This window comes from Engystomops pustulosus, unplaced genomic scaffold (genome assembly GCF_040894005.1).
Source record: "Engystomops pustulosus unplaced genomic scaffold, aEngPut4.maternal MAT_SCAFFOLD_87, whole genome shotgun sequence".
Lineage (NCBI taxonomy): Eukaryota > Metazoa > Chordata > Amphibia > Anura > Leptodactylidae > Engystomops > Engystomops pustulosus.
Window position 1 is genome coordinate 393,124 of NW_027284974.1, and position 25,759 is coordinate 418,882.

The 25,759-nt window shown below is 47.8% G+C and overlaps 1 protein-coding gene across 2 annotated transcripts in view; it reads left to right on the top strand.

Annotated features, from left to right (window-relative positions):
- Positions 1-24,960, top strand: part of LOC140106910 (uncharacterized) — a 175,681-nt gene extending 150,721 nt beyond the window's left edge. The window contains exon 8 of one of the 2 annotated variants that reach the window (XM_072131549.1): positions 24,478-24,960. In XM_072131549.1, coding sequence (XP_071987650.1) covers positions 24,478-24,914 — 437 coding nt within the window. In that variant the 3' untranslated portion in view covers positions 24,915-24,960. The remainder of the gene's footprint in view (positions 1-24,477) is intronic. The other variant, XM_072131550.1, reaches the window with a different exon arrangement.
- The last annotated feature ends 799 nt before the right edge of the window (positions 24,961-25,759 follow it).

A 25,759-nucleotide genomic window follows, 5' to 3' on the forward strand; every position in this document is an offset into this window, starting at 1 on the left:
AGAGAGGTACAGGAGGTAACAGGACATTACAGGGGAAGAGAGAGGTACAGGAGGTAACAGGACATTACAGAGGAAGAAAGAGGTACAGGGGGAACAGGACATTACAGAGAAAGAGAGAGGTACAGGGGTAACAGGACATTATAGAGGAAGAGAGAGGTACAGGGGTAACAGGACATTACATGGGAAGAGAGAGGTACAGGAGGTAACAGGACATTACAGGGGAAGAGAGAGGTACAGGGGGTAACAGGACATTACAGAGGAAGAGAGAGGTACAGGGGGTAACAGGACATTACAGGGGAAGAGAGAGGTACAGGAGGTAACAGGACATTACAGGGGAAGAGAGAGGTACAGGAGGTAACAGGACATTACAGGGGAAGAGAGAGGTACAGGAGGTAACAGGACATTACAGGGGAAGAGAGAGGTACAGGAGGTAACAGGACATTACAGGGGAAGAGAGGTACAGGAGGTAACAGGGCATTACAGGGGAAGAGAAAGGTACAGGAGGTAACAGGACATTACAGGGGAAGAGAGAGGTACAGGGGGTAACAGGACATTACAGGGGAAGAGAGAGGTACAGGAGGTAACGGGACATTACAGGGGAAGAGAGAGGTACAGGGAGTAACAGGACATTACAGGGGAAGAGAGAGGTACAGGGAGTAACAGGACATTACAGGGGAAGAGAGAGGTACAGGGGGTAACAGGACATTACAGGGGAAGAGAGAGGTACAGGGGGTAACAGGACATTACAGGGGAAGAGAGAGGTACAGGGGGTAACAGGACATTACAGGGGAAGAGAGAGGTACAGGAGGTAACAGGACATTACAGGGGAAGAGAGAGGTACAGGGGGTAACAGGACATTACAGAGGAAGAGAGAGGTACAGGGGGTAACAGGACATTACAGGGGAAGAGAGAGGTACAGGGGGTAACAGGACATTACATGGGAAGAGAGAGGTACAGGAGGTAACAGGACATTACAGGAGAAGAGAGAGGTACAGGGGGTAACAGGACATTACAGGGGAAGAGAGAGGTACAGGGGGTAACAGGACATTACAGGGGAAGAGAGAGGTACAGGGGGTAACAGGACATTACAGGGGAAGAGAGAGGTACTGGAGGTAACAGGACATTACAGGGGAAGAGAGAGGTACAGGAGGTAACTGGACATTACAGGGGAAGAGAGAGGTAAAGGAGGTAACAGGACATTACAGGGGAAGAGAGAGGTACAGGAGGTAACAGGACATTACAGGGGAAGAGAGAGGTACAGGGAGTAACAGGACATTACAGGGGAAGAGAGAGGTACAGGGGGTAACAGGACATTACGGGGGAAGAGAGAGGTACAGGGGGGTAACAGGACATTACAGGGGAAGAGAGAGGTACAGGGGGTAACAGGACATTACAGGGGGAGAGAGAGGTACAGGAGGTAACAGGACATTACAGGGGGAGAGAGAGGTACAGGGGGTAACAGGACATTACAGGGGAAGAGAGAGGTACAGGAGGTAACAGGACATTACAGGGGAAGAGAGATGTACAGGTGGTAACAGGACATTACAGGGGAAGAGAGAGGTACAGGGGGTAACAGGACATTACAGGGGAAGAGAGAGGTACAGGAGGTAACAGGACATTACAGGGGAAGAGAGAGGTACAGGGGGTAACAGGACATTACAGGGGAAGAGAGAGGTACAGGAGGTAACAGGACATTACAGGGGAAGAGAGAGGTACAGGAGGTAACAGGACATTACAGGGGAAGAGAGAGGTACAGGAGGTAACAGGACATTACAGGGGAAGAGAGAGGTACAGGAGGTAACAGGACATTACAGGGGAAGAGAGAGGTACAGGAGGTAACAGGACATTACAGGGGAAGAGAGAGGTACAGGAGGTAACAGGACATTACAGAGGAAGAGAGAGGTACAGGAGGTAACAGGACATTACAGGGGAAGAGAGAGGTACAGGGGGTAACAGGACATTACAGGGGAAGAGAGAGGTACAGGGGGTAACAGGACATTACAGGGGAAGAGAGAGGTACAGGGGGTAACAGGACATTACAGGGGAAGAGAGAGGTACAGGAGGTAACAGGACATTACAGGGGAAGAGAGAGGTACAGGAGGTAACAGGACATTACAGGGGAAGAGAGAGGTAAAGGGGGTAACAGGACATTACAGGGGAAGAGAGAGGTACAGGAGGTAACAGGACATTACAGGGGAAGAGAGAGGTACAGGGGTAACAGGACATTATAGAGGAAGAGAGAGGTACAGGGGTAACAGGACATTACAGGGGAAGAGAGAGGTACAGGAGGTAACAGGACATTACAGGGGAAGAGAGAGGTACAGGAGGTAACAGGACACTACAGGGGAAGAGAGAGGTACAGGGGTAACAGGACATTACATGGGAAGAGAGAGGTAGAGGGGTAACAGAACATTACATGGGAAGAGAGAGGTAGAGGGGGTAACAGGACATTACATGGGAAGAGAGAGGTAGAGGGGGTAACAGGACATTACAGAGGAAGAGAGAGGTACAGGGGGTAACAGGACATTACAGGGGAAGAGAGAGGTACAGGAGGTAACAGGACATTACAGAGGAAGAGAGAGGTACAAGGGGTAACAGGACATTACAGGGTAAGAATGAGGTACAGGGGGTAACAGGACATTACAGGGGAACAGAGAGGTACAGGAGGTAACAGGACATTACAGGGGAAGAGAGAGGTACAGGAGGTAACAGGACATTACAGGGGAAGAGAGAGGTACAGGGGGTAACAGGACATTACAGGGGAAGAGAGAGGTACAGGGGGTAACAGGACATTACAGGGGAAGAGAGAGGTACAGGAGGTAACAGGACATTACAGGGGAAGAGAGAGGTACAGGAGGTAACAGGACATTACAGGGGAAGAGAGAGGTACAGGGGGTAACAGGACATTACAGGGGAAGAGAGAGGTACAGGGGGTAACAGGACATTACAGGGGAAGAGAGAGGTACAGGAGGTAACAGGACATTACAGAGGAAGAGAGAGGTACAGGAGGTAACAGGACATTACAGAGGAAGAGAGAGGTACAGGGAGGGTAACAGGACATTACAGGGGAAGAGAGAGGTACAGGAGGTAACAGGACATTACAGAGGAAGAGAGAGGTACAGGGAGGGTAACAGGACATTACAGAGGAAGAGAGAGGTACAGGAGGTAACAGGACATTACAGAGGAAGAGAGAGGTACAGGGAGGGTAACAGGACATTACATGGGAAGAGAGAGGTACAGGGGGTAACAGGACATTACAGGGGAAGAGAGAGGTACAGGGGGTAACAGGACATTACAGGGGAAGAGAGAGGTACAGGGGGTAACAGGACATTACAGGGGAAGAGAGAGGTACAGGGGGTAACAGGACATTACAGGGGAAGAGAGAGGTACAGGGGGTAACAGGACATTACAGGGGGAGAGAGAGGTACAGGAGGTAACAGTACATTACAGAGGAAGAGAGAGGTACAGGGGGTAACAGGACATTACAGGGGAAGAGAGAGGTACAGGGGGTAACAGGGCATTACAGGGGAAGAGAGAGGTACAGGGGGTAACATGGCATTACAGGGGAAGAGAGAGGTACAGGGGGTAACAGGACATTACAGGGGAAGAGAGAGGTACAGGAGGTAACAGGACATTACAGGGGAAGAGAGAGGTACAGGAGGTAACAGGACATTACAGGGGAAGAGAGAGGTACAGGAGGTAACAGGACATTACAGGGGAAGAGAGAGGTACAGGGGGTAACAGGACATTACAGGGGAAGAGAGAGGTACAGGGGGTAACAGGACACTACAGGGGAAGAGAGAGGTACAGGGGGTAACAGGACATTACAGGGGAAGAGAGAGGTACAGGAGGTAACAGGACATTACAGGGGAAGAGAGAGGTACAGGAGGTAACAGGACATTACAGGGGAAGAGAGAGGTACAGGAGGTAACAGGACATTACAGGGGAAGAGAGAGGTACAGGAGGTAACAGGACATTACAGGGGAAGAGAGGTACAGGAGGTAACAGGGCATTACAGGGGAAGAGAAAGGTACAGGAGGTAACAGGACATTACAGGGGAAGAGAGAGGTACAGGGGGTAACAGGACATTACAGGGGAAGAGAGAGGTACAGGAGGTAACGGGACATTACAGGGGAAGAGAGAGGTACAGGGAGTAACAGGACATTACAGGGGAAGAGAGAGGTGCAGGGGGTAACAGGACATTACAGGGGAAGAGAGAGGTACAGGGGGTAACAGGACATTACAGGGGAAGAGAGAGGTACAGGAGGTAACAGGACATTACAGGGGAAGAGAGAGGTACAGGAGGTAACTGGACATTACAGGGGAAGAGAGAGGTAAAGGAGGTAACAGGACATTACAGGGGAAGAGAGAGGTACAGGAGGTAACAGGACATTACAGGGGAAGAGAGAGGTACAGGGGGTAACAGGACATTACAGGGGAAGAGAGAGGTACAGGAGGTAACAGGACATTACAGGGGAAGAGAGAGGTACAGGAGGTAACAGGACATTACAGAGGAAGAGAGAGGTACAGGAGGTAACAGGACATTACAGAGGAAGAGAGGTACAGGAGGTAACAGGACATTACAGAGGAAGAGAGAGGTACAGGGGGTAACAGGACATTACAGGGGAAGAGAGAGGTACAGGAGGTAACAGGACATTACAGGGGAAGAGAGAGGTACAGGGGGTAACAGGACATTACAGGGGAAGAGAGAGGTACAGGAGGTAACAGGACATTACAGGGGAAGAGAGAGGTACAGGGGGTAACAGGACACTACAGGGGAAGAGAGAGGTACAGGGGGTAACAGGACATTACAGGGGAAGAGAGAGGTACAGGAGGTAACAGGACATTACAGGGGAAGAGAGAGGTACAGGAGGTAACAGGACATTACAGGGGAAGAGAGAGGTACAGGAGGTAACAGGACATTACAGGGGAAGAGAGAGGTACAGGGGGTAACAGGACATTACAGGGGAAGAGAGAGGTACAGGGGGTAACAGGACATTACAGGGGAAGAGAGAGGTACAGGGGGTAACAGGACATTACAGGGGAAGAGAGAGGTACAGGAGGTAACAGGACATTACAGGGGAAGAGAGAGGTACAGGGGGTAACAGGACATTACAGGGGAAGAGAGAGGTACAGGGGGTAACAGGACATTACAGGGGAAGAGAGAGGTACAGGGGGTAACAGGACATTACAGGGGAAGAGAGAGGTACAGGAGGTAACAGGACATTACAGGGGAAGAGAGAGGTACAGGAGGTAACAGGACATTACAGAGGAAGAGAGAGGTACAGGAGGTAACAGGACATTACAGAGGAAGAGAGGTACAGGAGGTAACAGGACATTACAGAGGAAGAGAGAGGTACAGGGGGTAACAGGACATTACAGGGGAAGAGAGAGGTACAGGGGGTAACAGGAGATTACAGGGGAAGAGAGAGGTACAGGGGGTAACAGGACATTACAGGGGAAGAGAGAGGTACAGGGGGTAACAGGACATTACAGGGGAAGAGAGAGGTACAGGGGGTAACAGGACATTACAGGGGAAGAGAGAGGTACAGGGGGTAACAGGACATTACAGGGGAAGAGAGAGGTACAGGGGGTAACAGGACATTACAGGGGAAGAGAGAGGTACAGGGGGTAACAGGACATTACAGGGGAAGAGAGAGGTACAGGGGGTAACAGGACGTTACATGGGAAGAGAGAGGTACAGGGGGGTAACAGGACATTACAGAGTAAGAGAGAGGTACAGTGGGTAACAGGACGTTACATGGGAAGAGAGAGGTACAGGGGGGTAACAGGACATTACAGAGTAAGAGAGAGGTACAGGGGGTAACAGGACATTACAGGGGAAGAGAGAGGTACAGGAGGTAACAGGACATTACAGGGGAAGAGAGAGGTACAGGAGGTAACAGGACATTACAGAGGAAGAGAGAGGTACAGGAGGTAACAGGACATTACAGAGGAAGAGAGGTACAGGAGGTAACAGGACATTACAGAGGAAGAGAGAGGTACAGGGGGTAACAGGACATTACAGGGGAAGAGAGAGGTACAGGGGGTAACAGGAGATTACAGGGGAAGAGAGAGGTACAGGGGGTAACAGGACATTACAGGGGAAGAGAGAGGTACAGGAGGTAACAGGACATTACAGAGGAAGAGAGGTACAGGAGGTAACAGGACATTACAGGGGAAGAGAGAGGTACAGGGGGTAACAGGACATTACAGGGGAAGAGAGAGGTACAGGGGGTAACAGGACATTACAGGGGAAGAGAGAGGTACAGGGGGTAACAGGACATTACAGGGGAAGAGAGAGGTACAGGAGGTAACAGGACATTACAGGGGAAGAGAGAGGTACAGGAGGTAACAGGACATTACAGAGGAAGAGAGAGGTACAGGAGGTAACAGGACATTACAGGGGAAGAGAGGTACAGGAGGTAACAGGACATTACAGAGGAAGAGAGAGGTACAGGGGGTAACAGGACATTACAGGGGAAGAGAGAGGTACAGGGGGTAACAGGAGATTACAGGGGAAGAGAGAGGTACAGGGGGTAACAGGACATTACAGGGGAAGAGAGAGGTACAGGGGGTAACAGGACATTACAGGGGAAGAGAGAGGTACAGGGGGTAACAGGACATTACAGGGGAAGAGAGAGGTACAGGGGGTAACAGGACATTACAGGGGAAGAGAGAGGTACAGGGGGTAACAGGACATTACAGGGGAAGAGAGAGGTACAGGGGGTAACAGGACATTACAGGGGAAGAGAGAGGTACAGGGGGTAACAGGACGTTACATGGGAAGAGAGAGGTACAGGGGGGTAACAGGACATTACAGAGTAAGAGAGAGGTACAGTGGGTAACAGGACGTTACATGGGAAGAGAGAGGTACAGGGGGGTAACAGGACATTACAGAGTAAGAGAGAGGTACAGGGGGTAACAGGACATTACAGGGGAAGAGAGAGGTACAGGAGGTAACAGGACATTACAGGGCAAGAGAGAGGTACAGGGGGTAACAGGACATTACAGGGGAAGAGAGAGGTACAGGGGGTAACAGGACATTACAGGGGAAGAGAGAGGTACAGGGGGTAACAGGACGTTACATGGGAAGAGAGAGGTACAGAGGGTAACAGGACATTACAGGGGAAGAGAGAGGTATAGGGGGTAACAGGACATTACAGGGGAAGAGAGAGGTACAGGGGGTAACAGGACATTACATGGGAAGAGAGAGGTACAGGGGGTAACAGGACATTACATGGGAAGAGAGAGGTACAGGGGGTAACAGGACATTACAGGGGAAGAGAGAGGTACAGGGGGTAACAGGACATTACAGGGGAAGAGAGAGGTACAGGGGGTAACAGGACATTACAGGGGAAGAGAGAGGTACAGGGGGTAACAGGACATTACAGAGGAAGAGAGAGGTACAGGGGGTAACAGGACATTACAGGGGAAGAGAGAGGTACAGGGGGTAACAGGACATTACAGGGGAAGAGAGAGGTACAGGGGGTAACAGGACATTACAGGGGAAGAGAGAGGTACAGGGGGTAACAGGACATTACAGGGGAAGAGAGAGGTACAGGGGGTAACAGGACGTTACATGGGAAGAGAGAGGTACAGGGGGGTAACAGGACATTACAGAGTAAGAGAGAGGTACAGTGGGTAACAGGACGTTACAGGGGAAGAGAGAGGTACAGGGGGGTAACAGGACATTACAGAGTAAGAGAGAGGTACAGGGGGTAACAGGACGTTACATGGGAAGAGAGAGGTACAGAGGGTAACAGGACATTACAGGGGAAGAGAGAGGTATAGGGGGTAACAGGACATTACAGGGGAAGAGAGAGGTACAGGGGGTAACAGGACATTACATGGGAAGAGAGAGGTACAGGGGGTAACAGGACATTACATGGGAAGAGAGAGGTACAGGGGGTAACAGGACATTACAGGGGAAGAGAGAGGTACAGGAGGTAACAGGACATTACAGGGGAAGAGAGAGGTACAGGGGGTAACAGGACATTACAGGGGAAGAGAGGTACAGGGGGTAACAGGACATTACATGGGAAGAGAGAGGTACAGGGGGTAACAGGACATTACATGGGAAGAGAGAGGTACAGGGGGTAACAGGACATTACAGGGGAAGAGAGGTACAGGAGGTAACAGGACATTACAGGGGAAGAGAGAGGTACAGGAGGTAACAGGACATTACAGGGGAAGAGAGAGGTACAGGAGGTAACAGGACTTTACAGAGGAAGAGAGAGGTACAGGGGGTAACAGGACATTATAGAGGAAGAGAGAGGTACAGGGGGTAACAGGACATTACATGGGAAGAGAAAGGTACAGGGGGTAACAGGACATTACAGGGGAAGAGAGAGGTACAGGAGGTAACAGGACATTACAGGGGAAGAGAGAGGTACAGGAGGTAACAGGACATTACAGGAGAAGAGAGAGTTACAGGGGGTAACAGGACATTACATGGGAAGAGAGAGGTACAGGGGGTAACAGGACATTACAGGGGAAGAGAGAGGTACAGGAGGTAACAGGACATTACAGGGGAAGCGAGAGGTACAGGGGGTAACAGGACATTACAGAGGAAGAGAGAGGTACAGGGGGTAACAGGACATTACAGGGGAAGAGAGAGGTACAGGGGGTAACAGGACATTACAGGGGAAGAGAGAGGTACAGGAGGTAACAGGACATTACAGAGGAAGAGAGAGGTACAGGAGGTAACAGGACATTACAGAGGAAGAGAGAGGTACAGGGAGGGTAACAGGACATTACAGGGGAAGAGAGAGGTACAGGAGGTAACAGGACATTACAGAGGAAGAGAGAGGTACAGGGAGGGTAACAAGACATTACAGAGGAAGAGAGAGGTACAGGAGGTAACAGGACATTACAGAGGAAGAGAGAGGTACAGGGAGGGTAACAGGACATTACATGGGAAGAGAGAGGTACAGGGGGTAACAGGACATTACAGGGGAAGAGAGAGGTACAGGGGGTAACAGGACATTACAGGGGAAGAGAGAGGTACAGGGGGTAACAGGACATTACAGGGGAAGAGAGAGGTACAGGGGGTAACAGGACATTACAGGGGAAGAGAGAGGTACAGGGGGTAACAGGACATTACAGGGGGAGAGAGAGGTACAGGAGGTAACAGTACATTACAGAGGAAGAGAGAGGTACAGGGGGTAACAGGACATTACAGGGGAAGAGAGAGGTACAGGGGGTAACAGGGCATTACAGGGGAAGAGAGAGGTACAGGGGTAACAGGACATTACAGGGGAAGAGAGAGGTACAGGGGGTAACAGGACATTACAGGGGAAGAGAGAGGTACAGGAGGTAACAGGACATTACAGGGGAAGAGAGAGGTACAGGGGGTAACAGGACATTACAGGGGAAGAGAGAGGTACAGGGGGTAACAGGACATTACAGGGGAAGAGAGAGGTACAGGGGGGGGGGGTAACAGGACATTACAGGGGAAGGGAGAGGTACAGGGGGTAACAGGGCATTACAGGGGAAGAGAGAGGTACAGGGGGTAACAGGACATTACAGGGGAAGAGAGAGGTACAGGAGGTAACAGGACATTACAGGGGAAGAGAGAGGTACAGGAGGTAACAGGACATTACAGAGAAAGAGAGAGGTACAGGGGTAACAGCACATTATAGAGGAAGAGAGAGGTACAGGGGTAACAGGACATTACATGGGAAGAGAGAGGTACAGGGGGTAACAGGACATTACAGGGGAAGAGAGAGGTACAGGGGGTAACAGGACATTACAGGGGAAGAGAGAGGTACAGGGGGGTAACAGGACATTACAGGGGAAGAGAGAGGTACAGGGGGTAACAGGACATTACAGGGAAAGAGAGAGGTACAGGGGGTAACAGGACATTACAGGGGAAGAGAGAGGTACAGGAGGTAACAGGACATTACAGGGGAAGACAGAGGTACAGGAGGTAACAGGACATTACAGGGGAAGAGAGAGGTACAGGGGGTAACAGGACATTACAGAGGAAGAGAGAGGTACAGGGGGTAACAGGACATTACAGGGGAAGAGAGAGGTACAGGAGGTAACAGGACATTACAGGGGAAGAGAGAGGTACAGGAGGTAACAGGACATTACAGGGGAAGAGAGGTACAGGAGGTAACAGGGCATTACAGGGGAAGAGAAAGGTACAGGAGGTAACAGGACATTACAGGGGAAGAGAGAGGTACAGGGGGTAACAGGACATTACAGGGGAAGAGAGAGGTACAGGAGGTAACGGGACATTACAGGGGAAGAGAGAGGTACAGGGAGTAACAGGACATTACAGGGGAAGAGAGAGGTACAGGGGGTAACAGGACATTACAGGGGAAGAGAGAGGTACAGGGAGTAACAGGACATTACAGGGGAAGAGAGAGGTACAGGGGGTAACAGGACATTACAGGGGAAGAGAGAGGTACAGGAGGTAACAGGACATTACAGGGGAAGAGAGAGGTAAAGGAGGTAACAGGACATTACAGGGGAAGAGAGAGGTACAGGAGGTAACAGGACATTACAGGGGAAGAGAGAGGTACAGGAGGTAACAGGACATTACAGGGGAAGAGAGAGGTACAGGAGGTAACAGGACATTACAGAGGAAGAGAGAGGTACAGGAGGTAACAGGACATTACAGAGGAAGAGAGGTACAGGAGGTAACAGGACATTACAGAGGAAGAGAGAGGTACAGGGGGTAACAGGACATTACAGGGGAAGAGAGAGGTACAGGGGGTAACAGGAGATTACAGGGGAAGAGAGAGGTACAGGGGGTAACAGGACATTACAGGGGAAGAGAGAGGTACAGGGGGTAACAGGACATTACAGGGGAAGAGAGAGGTACAGGAGGTAACAGGACATTACAGGGGAAGAGAGAGGTACAGGAGGTAACAGGACATTACAGAGGAAGAGAGAGGTACAGGAGGTAACAGGACATTACAGAGGAAGAGAGAGGTACAGGGAGGGTAACAGGACATTACAGGGGAAGAGAGAGGTACAGGAGGTAACAGGACATTACAGAGGAAGAGAGAGGTACAGGGAGGGTAACAAGACATTACAGAGGAAGAGAGAGGTACAGGAGGTAACAGGACATTACAGAGGAAGAGAGAGGTACAGGGAGGGTAACAGGACATTACATGGGAAGAGAGAGGTACAGGGGGTAACAGGACATTACAGGGGAAGAGAGAGGTACAGGGGGTAACAGGACATTACAGGGGAAGAGAGAGGTACAGGGGGTAACAGGACATTACAGGGGAAGAGAGAGGTACAGGGGGTAACAGGACATTACAGGGGAAGAGAGAGGTACAGGGGGTAACAGGACATTACAGGGGGAGAGAGAGGTACAGGAGGTAACAGTACATTACAGAGGAAGAGAGAGGTACAGGGGGTAACAGGACATTACAGGGGAAGAGAGAGGTACAGGGGGTAACAGGGCATTACAGGGGAAGAGAGAGGTACAGGGGTAACAGGACATTACAGGGGAAGAGAGAGGTACAGGGGGTAACAGGACATTACAGGGGAAGAGAGAGGTACAGGAGGTAACAGGACATTACAGGGGAAGAGAGAGGTACAGGGGGTAACAGGACATTACAGGGGAAGAGAGAGGTACAGGGGGTAACAGGACATTACAGGGGAAGAGAGAGGTACAGGGGGGGGGTAACAGGACATTACAGGGGAAGGGAGAGGTACAGGGGGTAACAGGGCATTACAGGGGAAGAGAGAGGTACAGGGGGTAACAGGACATTACAGGGGAAGAGAGAGGTACAGGAGGTAACAGGACATTACAGGGGAAGAGAGAGGTACAGGAGGTAACAGGACATTAAAGAGAAAGAGAGAGGTACAGGGGTAACAGGACATTATAGAGGAAGAGAGAGGTACAGGGGTAACAGGACATTACATGGGAAGAGAGAGGTACAGGAGGTAACAGGACATTACAGGGGAAGAGAGAGGTACAGGGGGTAACAGGACATTACAGAGGAAGAGAGAGGTACAGGGGGTAACAGGACATTACAGGGGAAGAGAGAGGTACAGGAGGTAACAGGACATTACAGGGGAAGAGAGAGGTACAGGAGGTAACAGGACATTACAGGGGAAGAGAGGTACAGGAGGTAACAGGGCATTACAGGGGAAGAGAAAGGTACAGGAGGTAACAGGACATTACAGGGGAAGAGAGAGGTACAGGGGGTAACAGGACATTACAGGGGAAGAGAGAGGTACAGGAGGTAACGGGACATTACAGGGGAAGAGAGAGGTACAGGGAGTAACAGGACATTACAGGGGAAGAGAGAGGTACAGGGGGTAACAGGACATTACAGGGGAAGAGAGAGGTACAGGGGGTAACAGGACATTACAGGGGAAGAGAGAGGTACAGGGGGTAACAGGACATTACAGGGGAAGAGAGAGGTACAGGGGGTAACAGGACATTACAGGGGAAGAGAGAGGTGCAGGGGGTAACAGGACATTACAGGGGAAGAGAGAGGTACAGGGGGTAACAGGACATTACAGAGGAAGAGAGAGGTACAGGAGGTAACAGGACATTACAGGGGAAGAGAGAGGTACAGGAGGTAACAGGACATTACAGGGGAAGAGAGAGGTAAAGGAGGTAACAGGACATTACAGGGGAAGAGAGAGGTACAGGAGGTAACAGGACATTACAGGGGAAGAGAGAGGTACAGGAGGTAACAGGACATTACAGGGGAAGAGAGAGGTACAGGAGGTAACAGGACATTACAGAGGAAGAGAGAGGTACAGGAGGTAACAGGACATTACAGAGGAAGAGAGGTACAGGAGGTAACAGGACATTACAGAGGAAGAGAGAGGTACAGGGGGTAACAGGACATTACAGGGGAAGAGAGAGGTACAGGGGGTAACAGGAGATTACAGGGGAAGAGAGAGGTACAGGGGGTAACAGGACATTACAGGGGAAGAGAGAGGTACAGGGGGTAACAGGACATTACAGGGGAAGAGAGAGGTACAGGGGGTAACAGGACATTACAGGGGAAGAGAGAGGTACAGGGGGTAACAGGACATTACAGGGGAAGAGAGAGGTACAGGGGGTAACAGGACATTACAGGGGAAGAGAGAGGTACAGGGGGTAACAGGACATTACAGGGGAAGAGAGAGGTACAGGGGGTAACAGGACGTTACATGGGAAGAGAGAGGTACAGGGGGGTAACAGGACATTACAGAGTAAGAGAGAGGTACAGTGGGTAACAGGACGTTACATGGGAAGAGAGAGGTACAGGGGGGTAACAGGACATTACAGAGTAAGAGAGAGGTACAGGGAGTAACAGGACATTACAGGGGAAGAGAGAGGTACAGGAGGTAACAGGACATTACAGGGGAAGAGAGAGGTACAGGGGGTAACAGGACATTACAGGGGAAGAGAGAGGTACAGGGGGTAACAGGACATTACAGGGGAAGAGAGAGGTACAGGGGGTAACAGGACGTTACATAGGAAGAGAGAGGTACAGAGGGTAACAGGACATTACAGGGGAAGAGAGAGGTATAGGGGGTAACAGGACATTACAGGGGAAGAGAGAGGTACAGGGGGTAACAGGACATTACAGGGGAAGAGAGAGGTACAGGAGGTAACAGGACATTACAGGGGAAGAGAGAGGTACAGGGGGGTAACAGGACATTACAGGGGAAGAGAGAGGTACAGGGAGTAACAGGACATTACATGGGAAGAGAGAGGTACAGGGGGTAACAGGACATTACATGGGAAGAGAGAGGTACAGGGGGTAACAGGACATTACAGGGGAAGAGAGAGGTACAGGGGGTAACAGGACATTACAGGGGAAGAGAGAGGTACAGGGGGTAACAGGACATTACAGGGGAAGAGAGAGGTACAGGGGGTAACAGGACATTACAGAGGAAGAGAGAGGTACAGGGGGTAACAGGACATTACAGGGGAAGAGAGAGGTACAGGGGGTAACAGGACATTACAGGGGAAGAGAGAGGTACAGGGGGTAACAGGACATTACAGGGGAAGAGAGAGGTACAGGGGGTAACAGGACATTACAGGGGAAGAGAGAGGTACAGGGGGTAACAGGACGTTACATGGGAAGAGAGAGGTACAGGGGGGTAACAGGACATTACAGAGTAAGAGAGAGGTACAGTGGGTAACAGGACGTTACAGGGGAAGAGAGAGGTACAGGGGGGTAACAGGACATTACAGAGTAAGAGAGAGGTACAGGGGGTAACAGGACGTTACATGGGAAGAGAGAGGTACAGAGGGTAACAGGACATTACAGGGGAAAAGAGAGGTATAGGGGGTAACAGGACATTACAGGGGAAGAGAGAGGTACAGGGGGTAACAGGACATTACATGGGAAGAGAGAGTTACAGGGGGTAACAGGACATTACATGGGAAGAGAGAGGTACAGGGGGTAACAGGACATTACAGGGGAAGAGAGAGGTACAGGGGGTAACAGGACATTACAGGGGAAGAGAGAGGTACAGGAGGTAACAGGACATTACAGGGGAAGAGAGAGGTACAGGAGGTAACAGGACTTTACAGAGGAAGAGAGAGGTACAGGGGGTAACAGGACATTACAGAGGAAGAGAGAGGTACAGGGGGTAACAGGACATTACAGAGGAAGAGAGAGGTACAGGAGGTAACAGGACATTACAGGGGAAGAGAGAGGTACAGGGGGTAACAGGACATTACAGGGGAAGAGAGAGGTACAGGGGGTAACAGGACATTACAGGGGGAGAGAGAGGTACAGGGGGTAACAGTACACTACAGGGGAAGAGAGAGGTACAGGGGGTAACAGGACATTACATGGGAAGAGAAAGGTACAGGGGGTAACAGGACATTACAGGGGAAGAGAGAGGTACAGGAGGTAACAGGACATTACAGGGGAAGAGAGAGGTACAGGGGGTAACAGGACATTACAGGGGAAGAGAGAGGTACAGGGGGTAACAGGACATTACAGGGGAAGAGAGAGGCACAGGGGTAACAGGACATTACAGGGGAAGAGAGAGGTACAGGGGGTAACAGTACACTACAGGGGAAGAGAGAGGTACAGGGGGTAACAGGACATTACATGGGAAGAGAAAGGTACAGGGGGTAACAGGACATTACAGGGGAAGAGAGAGGTACAGGGGGTAACAGGACATTACAGGGGAAGAGAGAGGTACAGGAGGTAACAGGACATTACATGGGAAGAGAGAGGTACATGGGGTAAAAGGACATTAGGATAAAGGATGTGAGGACATCCTGCCTGATTCCTGTGTGATGTTATTCTGCCTGATTCCTCTGTGTGATGATATTCTGTTGATTCCTCTGTGTGATGATATTCTGCCTGATTCCTCCGTGTGATGATATTCTGCCTGACTCCTCTGTGTGATGATATTCTGTCTGATTCCTCTGTGTGATGATATCCTGCCTGATTCCTCTGTGTGATGATATTCTGCTGATTCCTCTGTTTGATGATATCCTGCCTGATTCCTCTGTGTGATGATATTCTGCTGATTCCTCTGTTTGATGATATCCTGTCTGATTCCTCTGTGTGATGATATCCTGCCTGATTCCTCTGTGTGATGTTATTCTGCCTGATTCCACTGTGTGATATCCTGCTGATTCCTCTGTGTGATGATATTCTGCATGATTCCTCTGTGTGATGATATTCTGCATGATTCCTCTGTGTGATGATATCCTACTGATTCCTCTGTGTGATGATATTCTGCCCGATTCCTCTGTGTGATGATATTCTGCCTGATTCCTCTGTGTGATGACATTCTGATGATTCCTTTGGATGATGATGATATTCTGCTGATTCCTCTGTGTGATGATATTCTGCATGATTCCCCTGTGTGATGACATTCTGATGATTCCTTTGGATGATGATGATATCCTGCTGATTACTCTGTGTGATGATATCCTGCCTGATTCCTCCGTGTGATGATATTCTGTCTGATTCCTGTGTGATGATATCCTGCTGATTCCTCTGTGTGATGATATCCTGCCTGATTCCTCTGTGTGATGATATCCTGCCTGATTCCTCTGTGTGATGATATCCTGCTGATTCCTCTGTGTGATGATATTCTGCATGATTCCTCTGTGTGATGATATTCTGCATGATTCCTCTGTGTGATGATATCCTGTTGATTCCTCTGTGTGATGATATTCTGCCTGATTCCTGTGTGATGATATCCTGCCTGATTCCTCTGTGTGATGATATCCTGCCTGATTCCTCTGTGTGATGATATTCTGCATGATTCCTCTGTGTGATGATATTCTGCATGATTCCTCTGTGTGATGATATCCTGTTGATTCCTCTGTGTGATATTCTGCCTGATTCCTGTGTGATGATATCCTGCCTGATTCCTCTGTGTGATGATATCCTGCTGATTCCTCTGTGTGATGATATTCTGCATGATTCCTCTGTGTGATGATATTCTGCATGATTCCTCTGTGTGATGATATCCTGTTGATTCCTCTGTGTGATGATATTCTGCTGATTCCTCTGTGTGATGATATCCTGCTGATTCCTCTGTGTGATGATATCTGCCTAATTCTTCTGTGTGATGATATTCTGCTGATTCCTCTGTGTGATGTTATCCTGCTGATTCCTCTGTGTGATGTTATCCTGCTGATTCCTCTGTGTGATGATATCCTGCTGATTCCCCTGTGTGATGATATCCTGCTGATTCCCCTATGTGATGATATCCTGCCTGATTCCTCTGTGTGATGATAACCTGCCTGATTCCTCTGTGTGATGATATTCTGCTGATTCCTCTGTGTGATGATATCTGCCTAATTTTTCTGTGTGATGATATTCTGCCTGATTCCTCTGTGTGATGATATCCTGCTGATTCCCCTGTGTGATGATTTCCTGCCTGATTCCTCTGTGTGATGATATCCTGCCTGATTCCTCTGTGTGATGATATTCTGCTGATTCCTCTGTGTGATGATATTCTGTCTGATTCCTCTGTGTGATGATATTCTGCTGATTCCTCTGTTTGATGATATCCTGTCTGATTCCTCTGTGTGATGTTATTCTGCCTGATTCCACTGTGTGATATCCTGCTGATTCCTCTGTGTGATGATATTCTGCATGATTCCTCTGTGTGATGACATTCTGATGATTCCTTTGGATGATGATGATATCCTGCTGATTACTCTGTGTGATGATATCCTGCCTGATTCCTCCGTGTGATGATATTCTGTCTGATTCCTGTGTGATGATATCCTGCTGATTCCTCTGTGTGATGATATCCTGCCTGATTCCTCTGTGTGATGTTATTCTGCCTGATTCCTCTGTGTGATGATATCCTGCTGATTCCTCTGTGTGATGATATTCTGCATGATTCCTCTGTGTGATGATATTCTGCATGATTCCTCTGTGTGATGATATCCTGTTGATTCCTCTGTGTGATGATATTCTGCCTGATTCCTGTGTGATGATATCCTGCCTGATTCCTCTGTGTGATGATATCCTGCCTGATTCCTCTGTGTGATGATATTCTGCATGATTCCTCTGTGTGATGATATTCTGCATGATTCCTCTGTGTGATGATATCCTGTTGATTCCTCTGTGTGATGATATTCTGCCTGATTCCTGTGTGATGATATCCTGCCTGATTCCTCTGTGTGATGATATTCTGCATGATTCCTCTGTGTGATGATATTCTGCATGATTCCTCTGTGTGATGATATCCTGTTGATTCCTCTGTGTGATGATATTCTGCCTGATTCCTGTGTGATGATATTCTGCTGATTCCTCTGTGTGATGATATTCTGCATGATTCCCCTGTGTGATGACATTCTGATGATTCCTTTGGATGATGATGATATCCTGCTGATTACTCTGTGTGATGATATCCTGCCTGATTCCTCCGTGTGATGATATTCTGTCTGATTCCGGTGTGATGATATCCTGCTGATTCCTCTGTGTGATGATATCCTGCCTGATTCCTCTGTGTGATGTTATTCTGCCTGATTCCTCTGTGTGATGATATCCTGCTGATTCCTCTGTGTGATGATATTCTGCATGATTCCTCTGTGTGATGATATTCTGCATGATTCCTCTGTGTGATGATATCCTGTTGATTCCTCTGTGTGATGATATTCTGCTGATTCCTCTGTGTGATGATATCCTGCTGATTCCTCTGTGTGATGATATCTGCCTAATTCTTCTGTGTGATGATATTCTGCTGATTCCTCTGTGTGATGTTATCCTGCTGATTTCTCTGTGTGATGATATCCTGCTGATTCCCCTGTGTGATGATATCCTGCTGATTCCCCTGTGTGATGATATCCTGCCTGATTCCTCTGTGTGATGATATCCTGCCTGATTCCTCTGTGTGATGATATTCTGCTGATTCCTCTGTGTGATGATATCTGCCTAATTCTTCTGTGTGATGATATTCTGCTGATTCCTCTGTGTGATGATATCCTGCTGATTCCCCTGTGTGATGATTTCCTGCCTGATTCCTCTGTGTGATGATATCCTGCCTGATTCCTCTGTGTGATGATATTCTGCTGATTCCTCTGTGTGATGATATCTGCCTAATTCTTCTGTGTGATGATATTCTGCTGATTCCTCTGTGTGATGTTATCCTGCTGATTCCTCTGTGTGATGTTATCCTGCTGATTCCTCTGTGTGATGATATCCTGCTGATTCCCCTGTGTGATGATATCCTGCTGATTCCCCTGTGTGATGATATCCTGCTGATTCCTCTGTGTGATGATATCTGCCTGATTCCCCTGTGTGATGATATCTGCTGATTCCTCTGTGTGATGATATCTGCCTGATTCCCCTGTGTGATGATATCCTGCTGATCCCTCTGTGTGATGATATCATGCTGATTCCTCTGTGTGATGATATCCTGCCTGATAACTCTGTGTGATGATATCCTGCTGATTCCTCTGTGTGATGATATCCTGCTGATTCCTCTGTGTGATGATATCCTGCCTGATTCCTCTGTGTGATGATATCTGCTGATTCCTCTGTGTGATATCTGCTGATTCCTCTGTGTGATGATATCTGCCTGATTCCCCTGTGTGATGATATCTGCTGATTCCTCTGTGTGATGATATCTGCTGATTCCTCTGTGTGATGATATCTGCCTGATTCCCCTGTGTGATGATATCTGCTGATTCCTCTGTGTGATGATATCTGCTGATTCCTCTGTGTGATGATATCTGCCTGATTCCCCTGTGTGAATATATCTGCTGATTCCTCTGTGTGATGATATCTGCCTGATTCCCCTGTGTGATGATATCTGCCTGATTCCCCTGTGTGATGATATCTGCTGATTCCTCTGTGTGATGATATCCTGCCTGATTCCTCTGTGTGATGATATCTGCTGATTCCTCTGTGTGATGATATCTGTCTGATTCCCCTGTGTGATGATATCTGCTGATTCCTCTGTGTGATGATATCTGCTGATTCCTCTGTTTGATGATATCCTGTCTGATTCCTCTGTGTGATGTTATTCTGCCTGATTCCACTGTGTGATATCCTGCTGATTCCTCTGTGTGATGATATTCTGCATGATTCCTCTGTGTGATGATATTCTGCATGATTCCTCTGTGTGATGATATCCTACTGATTCCTCTGTGTGATGATATTCTGCCCGATTCCTCTGTGTGATGATATTCTGCCTGATTCCTCTGTGTGATGACATTCTGATGATTCCTTTGGATGATGATGATATTCTGCTGATTCCTCTGTGTGATGATATTCTGCATGATTCCCCTGTGTGATGACATTCTGATGATTCCTTTGGATGATGATGATATCCTGCTGATTACTCTGTGTGATGATATCCTGCTGATTCCTCTGTGTGATGATATCCTGCCTGATTCCTCTGTGTGATGTTATTCTGCCTGATTCCTCTGTGTGATGATATCCTGCTGATTCCTCTGTGTGATGATATTCTGCATGATTCCTCTGTGTGATGATATTCTGCATGATTCCTCTGTGTGATGATATCCTGTTGATTCCTCTGTGTGATGATATTCTGCCTGATTCCTGTGTGATGATATCCTGCCTGATTCCTCTGTGTGATGATATCCTGCCTGATTCCTCTGTGTGATGATATTCTGCATGATTCCTCTGTGTGATGATATTCTGCATGATTCCTCTGTGTGATGATATCCTGTTGATTCCTCTGTGTGATATTCTGCCTGATTCCTGTGTGATGATATCCTGCCTGATTCCTCTGTGTGATGATATCCTGCTGATTCCTCTGTGTGATGATATCCTGCTGATTCCCCTGTGTGATGATATCCTGCCTGATTCCTCTGTGTGATGATATCCTGCCTGATTCCTCTGTGTGATGATATTCTGCTGATTCCTCTGTGTGATGATATCTGCCTAATTCTTCTGTGTGATGATATTCTGCTGATTCCTCTGTGTGATGATATCCTGCTGATTCCCCTGTGTGATGATTTCCTGCCTGATTCCTCTGTGTGATGATATCCTGCCTGATTCCTCTGTGTGATGATATTCTGCTGATTCCTCTGTGTGATGATATTCTGTCTGATTCCTCTGTGTGATGATATTCTGCTGATTCCTCTGTTTGATGATATCCTGTCTGATTTCTCTGTGTGATGTTATTCTGCCTGATTCCACTGTGTGATATCCTGCTGATTCCTCTGTGTGATGATATTCTGCATGATTCCTCTGTGTGATGATATTCTGCATGATTCCTCTGTGTGATGATATCCTACTGATTCCTCTGTGTGATGATATTCTGCCCGATTCCTCTGTGTGATGATATTCTGCCTGATTCCTCTGTGTGATGACATTCTGATGATTCCTTTGGATGATGATAATATTCTGCTGATTCCTCTGTGTGATGATATTCTGCATGATTCCCCTGTGTGATGACATTCTGATGATTCCTTTGGATGATGATGATATTCTGCTGATTCCTCTGTGTGATGATATCCTGCCTGATTCCTCCGTGTGATGATATTCTGTCTGATTCCTGTGTGATGATATCCTGCTGATTCCTCTGTGTGATGATATCCTGCCTGATTCCTCTGTGTGATGTTATTCTGCCTGATTCCTCTGTGTGATGATATCCTGCTGATTCCTCTGTGTGATGATATTCTGCATGATTCCTCTGTGTGATGATATTCTGCATGATTCCTCTGTGTGATGATATCCTGTTGATTCCTCTGTGTGATGATATTCTGCCTGATTCCTATGTGATGATATCCTGCCTGATTCCTCTGTGTGATGATATCCTGCCTGATTCCTCTGTGTGATGATATTCTGCATGATTCCTCTGTGTGATGATATTCTGCATGATTCCTCTGTGTGATGATATCCTGTTGATTCCTCTGTGTGATGATATTCTGCCTGATTCCTGTGTGATGATATCCTGCCTGATTCCTCTGTGTGATGATATTCTGCATGATTCCTCTGTGTGATGATATTCTGCATGATTCCTCTGTGTGATGATATCCTGTTGATTCCTCTGTGTGATGATATTCTGCCTGATTCCTGTGTGATGATATTCTGCTGATTCCTCTGTGTGATGATATTCTGCATGATTCCCCTGTGTGATGACATTCTGATGATTCCTTTGGATGATGATGATATCCTGCTGATTACTCTGTGTGATGATATCCTGCCTGATTCCTCCGTGTGATGATATTCTGTCTGATTCCTGTGTGATGATATCCTGCTGATTCCTCTGTGTGATGATATCCTGCCTGATTCCTCTGTGTGATGTTATTCTGCCTGATTCCTCTGTGTGATGATATCCTGCTGATTCCTCTGTGTGATGATATTCTGCATGATTCCTCTGTGTGATGATATTCTGCATGATTCCTCTGTGTGATGATATCCTGTTGATTCCTCTGTGTGATGATATTCTGCTGATTCCTCTGTGTGATGATATTCTGCCTAATTCTTCTGTGTGATGATATTCTGCTGATTCCTCTGTGTGATGTTATCCTGCTGATTCCTCTGTGTGATGTTATCCTGCTGATTCCTCTGTGTGATGATATCCTGCTGATTCCCCTGTGTGATGATATCCTGCTGATTCCCCTGTGTGATGATATCCTGCCTGATTCCTCTGTGTGATGATATCCTGCCTGATTCCTCTGTGTGATGATATTCTGCTGATTCCTCTGTGTGATGATATCTGCCTAATTCTTCTGTGTGATGATATTCTGCTGATTCCTCTGTGTGATGATATCCTGCTGATTGCCCTGTGTGATGATTTCCTGCCTGATTCCTCTGTGTGATGATATCCTGCCTGATTCCTCTGTGTGATGATATTCTGCTGATTCCTCTGTGTGATGATATCTGCCTAATTCTTCTGTGTGATGATATTCTGCTGATTCCTCTGTGTGATGTTATCCTGCTGATTCCTCTGTGTGATGTTATCCTGCTGATTCCTCTGTGTGATGATATCCTGCTTATTCCCCTGTGTGATGATATCCTGCTGATTCCCCTGTGTGATGATATCCTGCTGATTCCTCTGTGTGATGATATCTGCCTGATTCCCCTGTGTGATGATATCTGCTGATTCCTCTGTGTGATGATATCTGCCTGATTCCCCTGTGTGATGATATCCTGCTGATCCCTCTGTGTGATGATATCATGCTGATTCCTCTGTGTGATGATATCCTGCCTGATAACTCTGTGTGATGATATCCTGCTGATTCCTCTGTGTGATGATATCCTGCTGATTCCTCTGTGTGATGATATCCTGCCTGATTCCTCTGTGTGATGATATCTGCTGATTCCTCTGTGTGATATCTGCTGATTCCTCTGTGTGATGATATCTGCCTGATTCCCCTGTGTGATGATATCTGCTGATTCCTCTGTGTGATGATATCTGCTGATTCCTCTGTGTGATGATATCTGCCTGATTCCCCTGTGTGATGATATCTGCTGATTCCTCTGTGTGATGATATCTGCCTGATTCCCCTGTGTGATGATATCTGCTGATTCCTCTGTGTGATGATATCTGCCTGATTCCCCTGTGTGATGATATCTGCCTGATTCCCCTGTGTGATGATATCTGCTGATTCCTCTGTGTGATGATATCCTGCCTGATTCCTCTGTGTGATGATATCTGCTGATTCCTCTGTGTGATGATATCTGCCTGATTCCCCTGTGTGATGATATCTGCTGATTCCTCTGTGTGATGATATCTGCTGATTCCTCTGTGTGATGATATCTGCCTGATTCCCCTGTGTGATGATATCTGCTGATTCCTCTGTGTGATGATATCTGCCTGATTCCCCTGTGTGATGATATCTGCCTGATTCCCCTGTGTGATGATATCTGCTGATTCCTCTGTGTGATGATATCCTGCCTGATTCCCCTGTGTGATGATATCTGCTGATTCCTCTGTGTGATGATATCTGCCTGATTCCCCTGTGTGATGATATTCTGCCTGATTCCTCTGTGTGATGATATTCTGCCTGATTCCTCTGTGTGATGATATCTGCTGATTCCTCTGTGTGATGATATCTGCTGATTCCTCTGTGATGATATCCTGCCTGATTCCTCTGTGTGATATCTGCTGATTCCTCTGTGTGATGATATCTGCTGATTCCTCTGTGTGATGATATCTGCCTGATTCCTCTGTGTGATGATATCCTGCCTGATTCCTCTGTGTGATGATATTCTGCCTGATTCCTCTGTGTGATGATATCTGCTGATTCCTCTGTGTGATGATATTCTGCCTGATTCCTCTGTGTGATGATATCCTGCCTGATTCCTCTGTGTGATGATATCCTGCCTGATTCCTCTGTGTGATGATATCTGCTGATTCCTCTGTGTGATGATATTCTGCCTGATTCCTCTGTGTGATGATATTCTGCCTGATTCCTCTGTGTGATGATATTCTGCCTGATTCCTCTGTGTGATGATATTCTGCCTGATTCCTCTGTGTGATGATATTCTGCCTGATTCCTCTGTGTGATGATATTCTGCCTGATTCCTCTGTGTGATGATATCCTGCCTGATTCCTCTGTGTGATGATATCTGCTGATTCCTCTGTGTGATGATATTCTGCCTGATTCCTCTGTGTGATGATATTCTGCCTGATTCCTCTGTGTGATGATATCCTGCTGATTCCTCTGTGTGATGATATCTGCTGATTCCTCTGTGTGATGATATCTGCCTGATTCCTCTGTGTGATGATATCTGCTGATTCTTCTGTGTGATGATATCCTGCTGATTCCTCTGTGTGATGATATCCTGCTGATTCCTCTGTGTGATGATATCCTGCCTGATTCCTCTGTGTGATGATATCTGCCTGATTCCTCTGTGTGATGATATCCTGCTGATTCCTCTGTGTGATGTTATCCTGCTGATTCCTCTGTGTGATGATATCCTGCTGATTCCTCTGTGTGATGATATCTGCTGATTCCTCTGTGTGATGATATCCTGCTGATTCCTCTGTGTGATGATATCTGCTGATTCTTCTGTGTGATGATATCCTGCCTGATTCCTCTGTGTGATGATATCCTGCTGATTCCTCTGTGTGATGTTCCCTTAGCTGTTCCTGTAATGGATCCTATAAAGTTGGCACAGGACAAGATCTATACAGGGGAGATGATGAAGTTGTCCTCTAAGATCCATTCATTTTACCCGCCACCTGTAGAGGTCACATGGTCTACTGAAGATGGAAAGATACTGGAGTCTATCATCAGTGATGTCCTACCTGACCAGTCCGGCCTCTGCCACCTCACCAGCACCATGAGTTACACCCCTACAATGAAGGACCAAGGAAAGACATTCATGTGTGATGTGAGACATGAAAGTACAGGATCCCAGAGATCAGCGATGTGGTGTCTGCAATATCTGAGTGAGTGGAGAAAAATAACGATTCTCTATTTGTTGTGTCCGCATTGTGGTGAACCACAGAAAAGACACATGACAGGTATTTATGTAAGGCTCCATGCTGACGTCCTTGTGAGCCAACGTGTGCTGTGAGCCGCAATCCAGGTGGAGAAGGAGGGGGTGAGCGCTGCTCACTGAGCGGCTGTGCCACAAATCCGGGCAGCAATAGGATCTGCCCCATCCTTTCCGGTGCAGTCTGTGCATGATCCACCTCTATGGGGGCTTTGAGCTAGCTGCCATTCTCTGCAGGTAGCCCATGGTTGCCATTTGTGGATGGAGTGTGCATGGAGCCTCAGAGTGTAAACTCAGGCTTAGGACCTCACATTGTAGTATATGTTTCCATGTGTCACCCTAGAGAGTCAGCACGAGAGATGGGGAGAACGAGTAAGGATCGCTACAGGACCAACAGTAGGGATGGCCAGTATCTCAATGGAGGGGGGGGGGGGATTTATTGTGGGAGAGATTGGGAAAAAGTGTGAAGGGTGTTTCAACAAGGGGCTGGTGTGTGGGCCATTGCTTTATAAGAGGGGAAGATATAATACAAAGAGAACTATGTATAAGGAAGATTAGGATGGGAGGGGGGAGGAAAGATCAATCAGGAGGAAACAGATATACACTATTATATACATATACATACATATTTTATAAGTCCATATATACTAATGCCAGAAGCCGCTATAGCAAGATAGAGGGATTATATACATATACACACACACATATGACTTTGTGGAATAGAATAGATCATACAGATAAGAAGGGCTACGGGGGGAATATATGTAAATCCTGTGTGATGACATCACTGATAGGAATGAGGTGTGGAGGAAATGGAATGAAATATTAATAGGGGGTTGTTACAATATCACATACAGTTTGGAAGAGGCAAAGACAGCCCGATATCAAACAAGAGGGGGGGTGGGGGGGGGCTCCTGGACCTCATC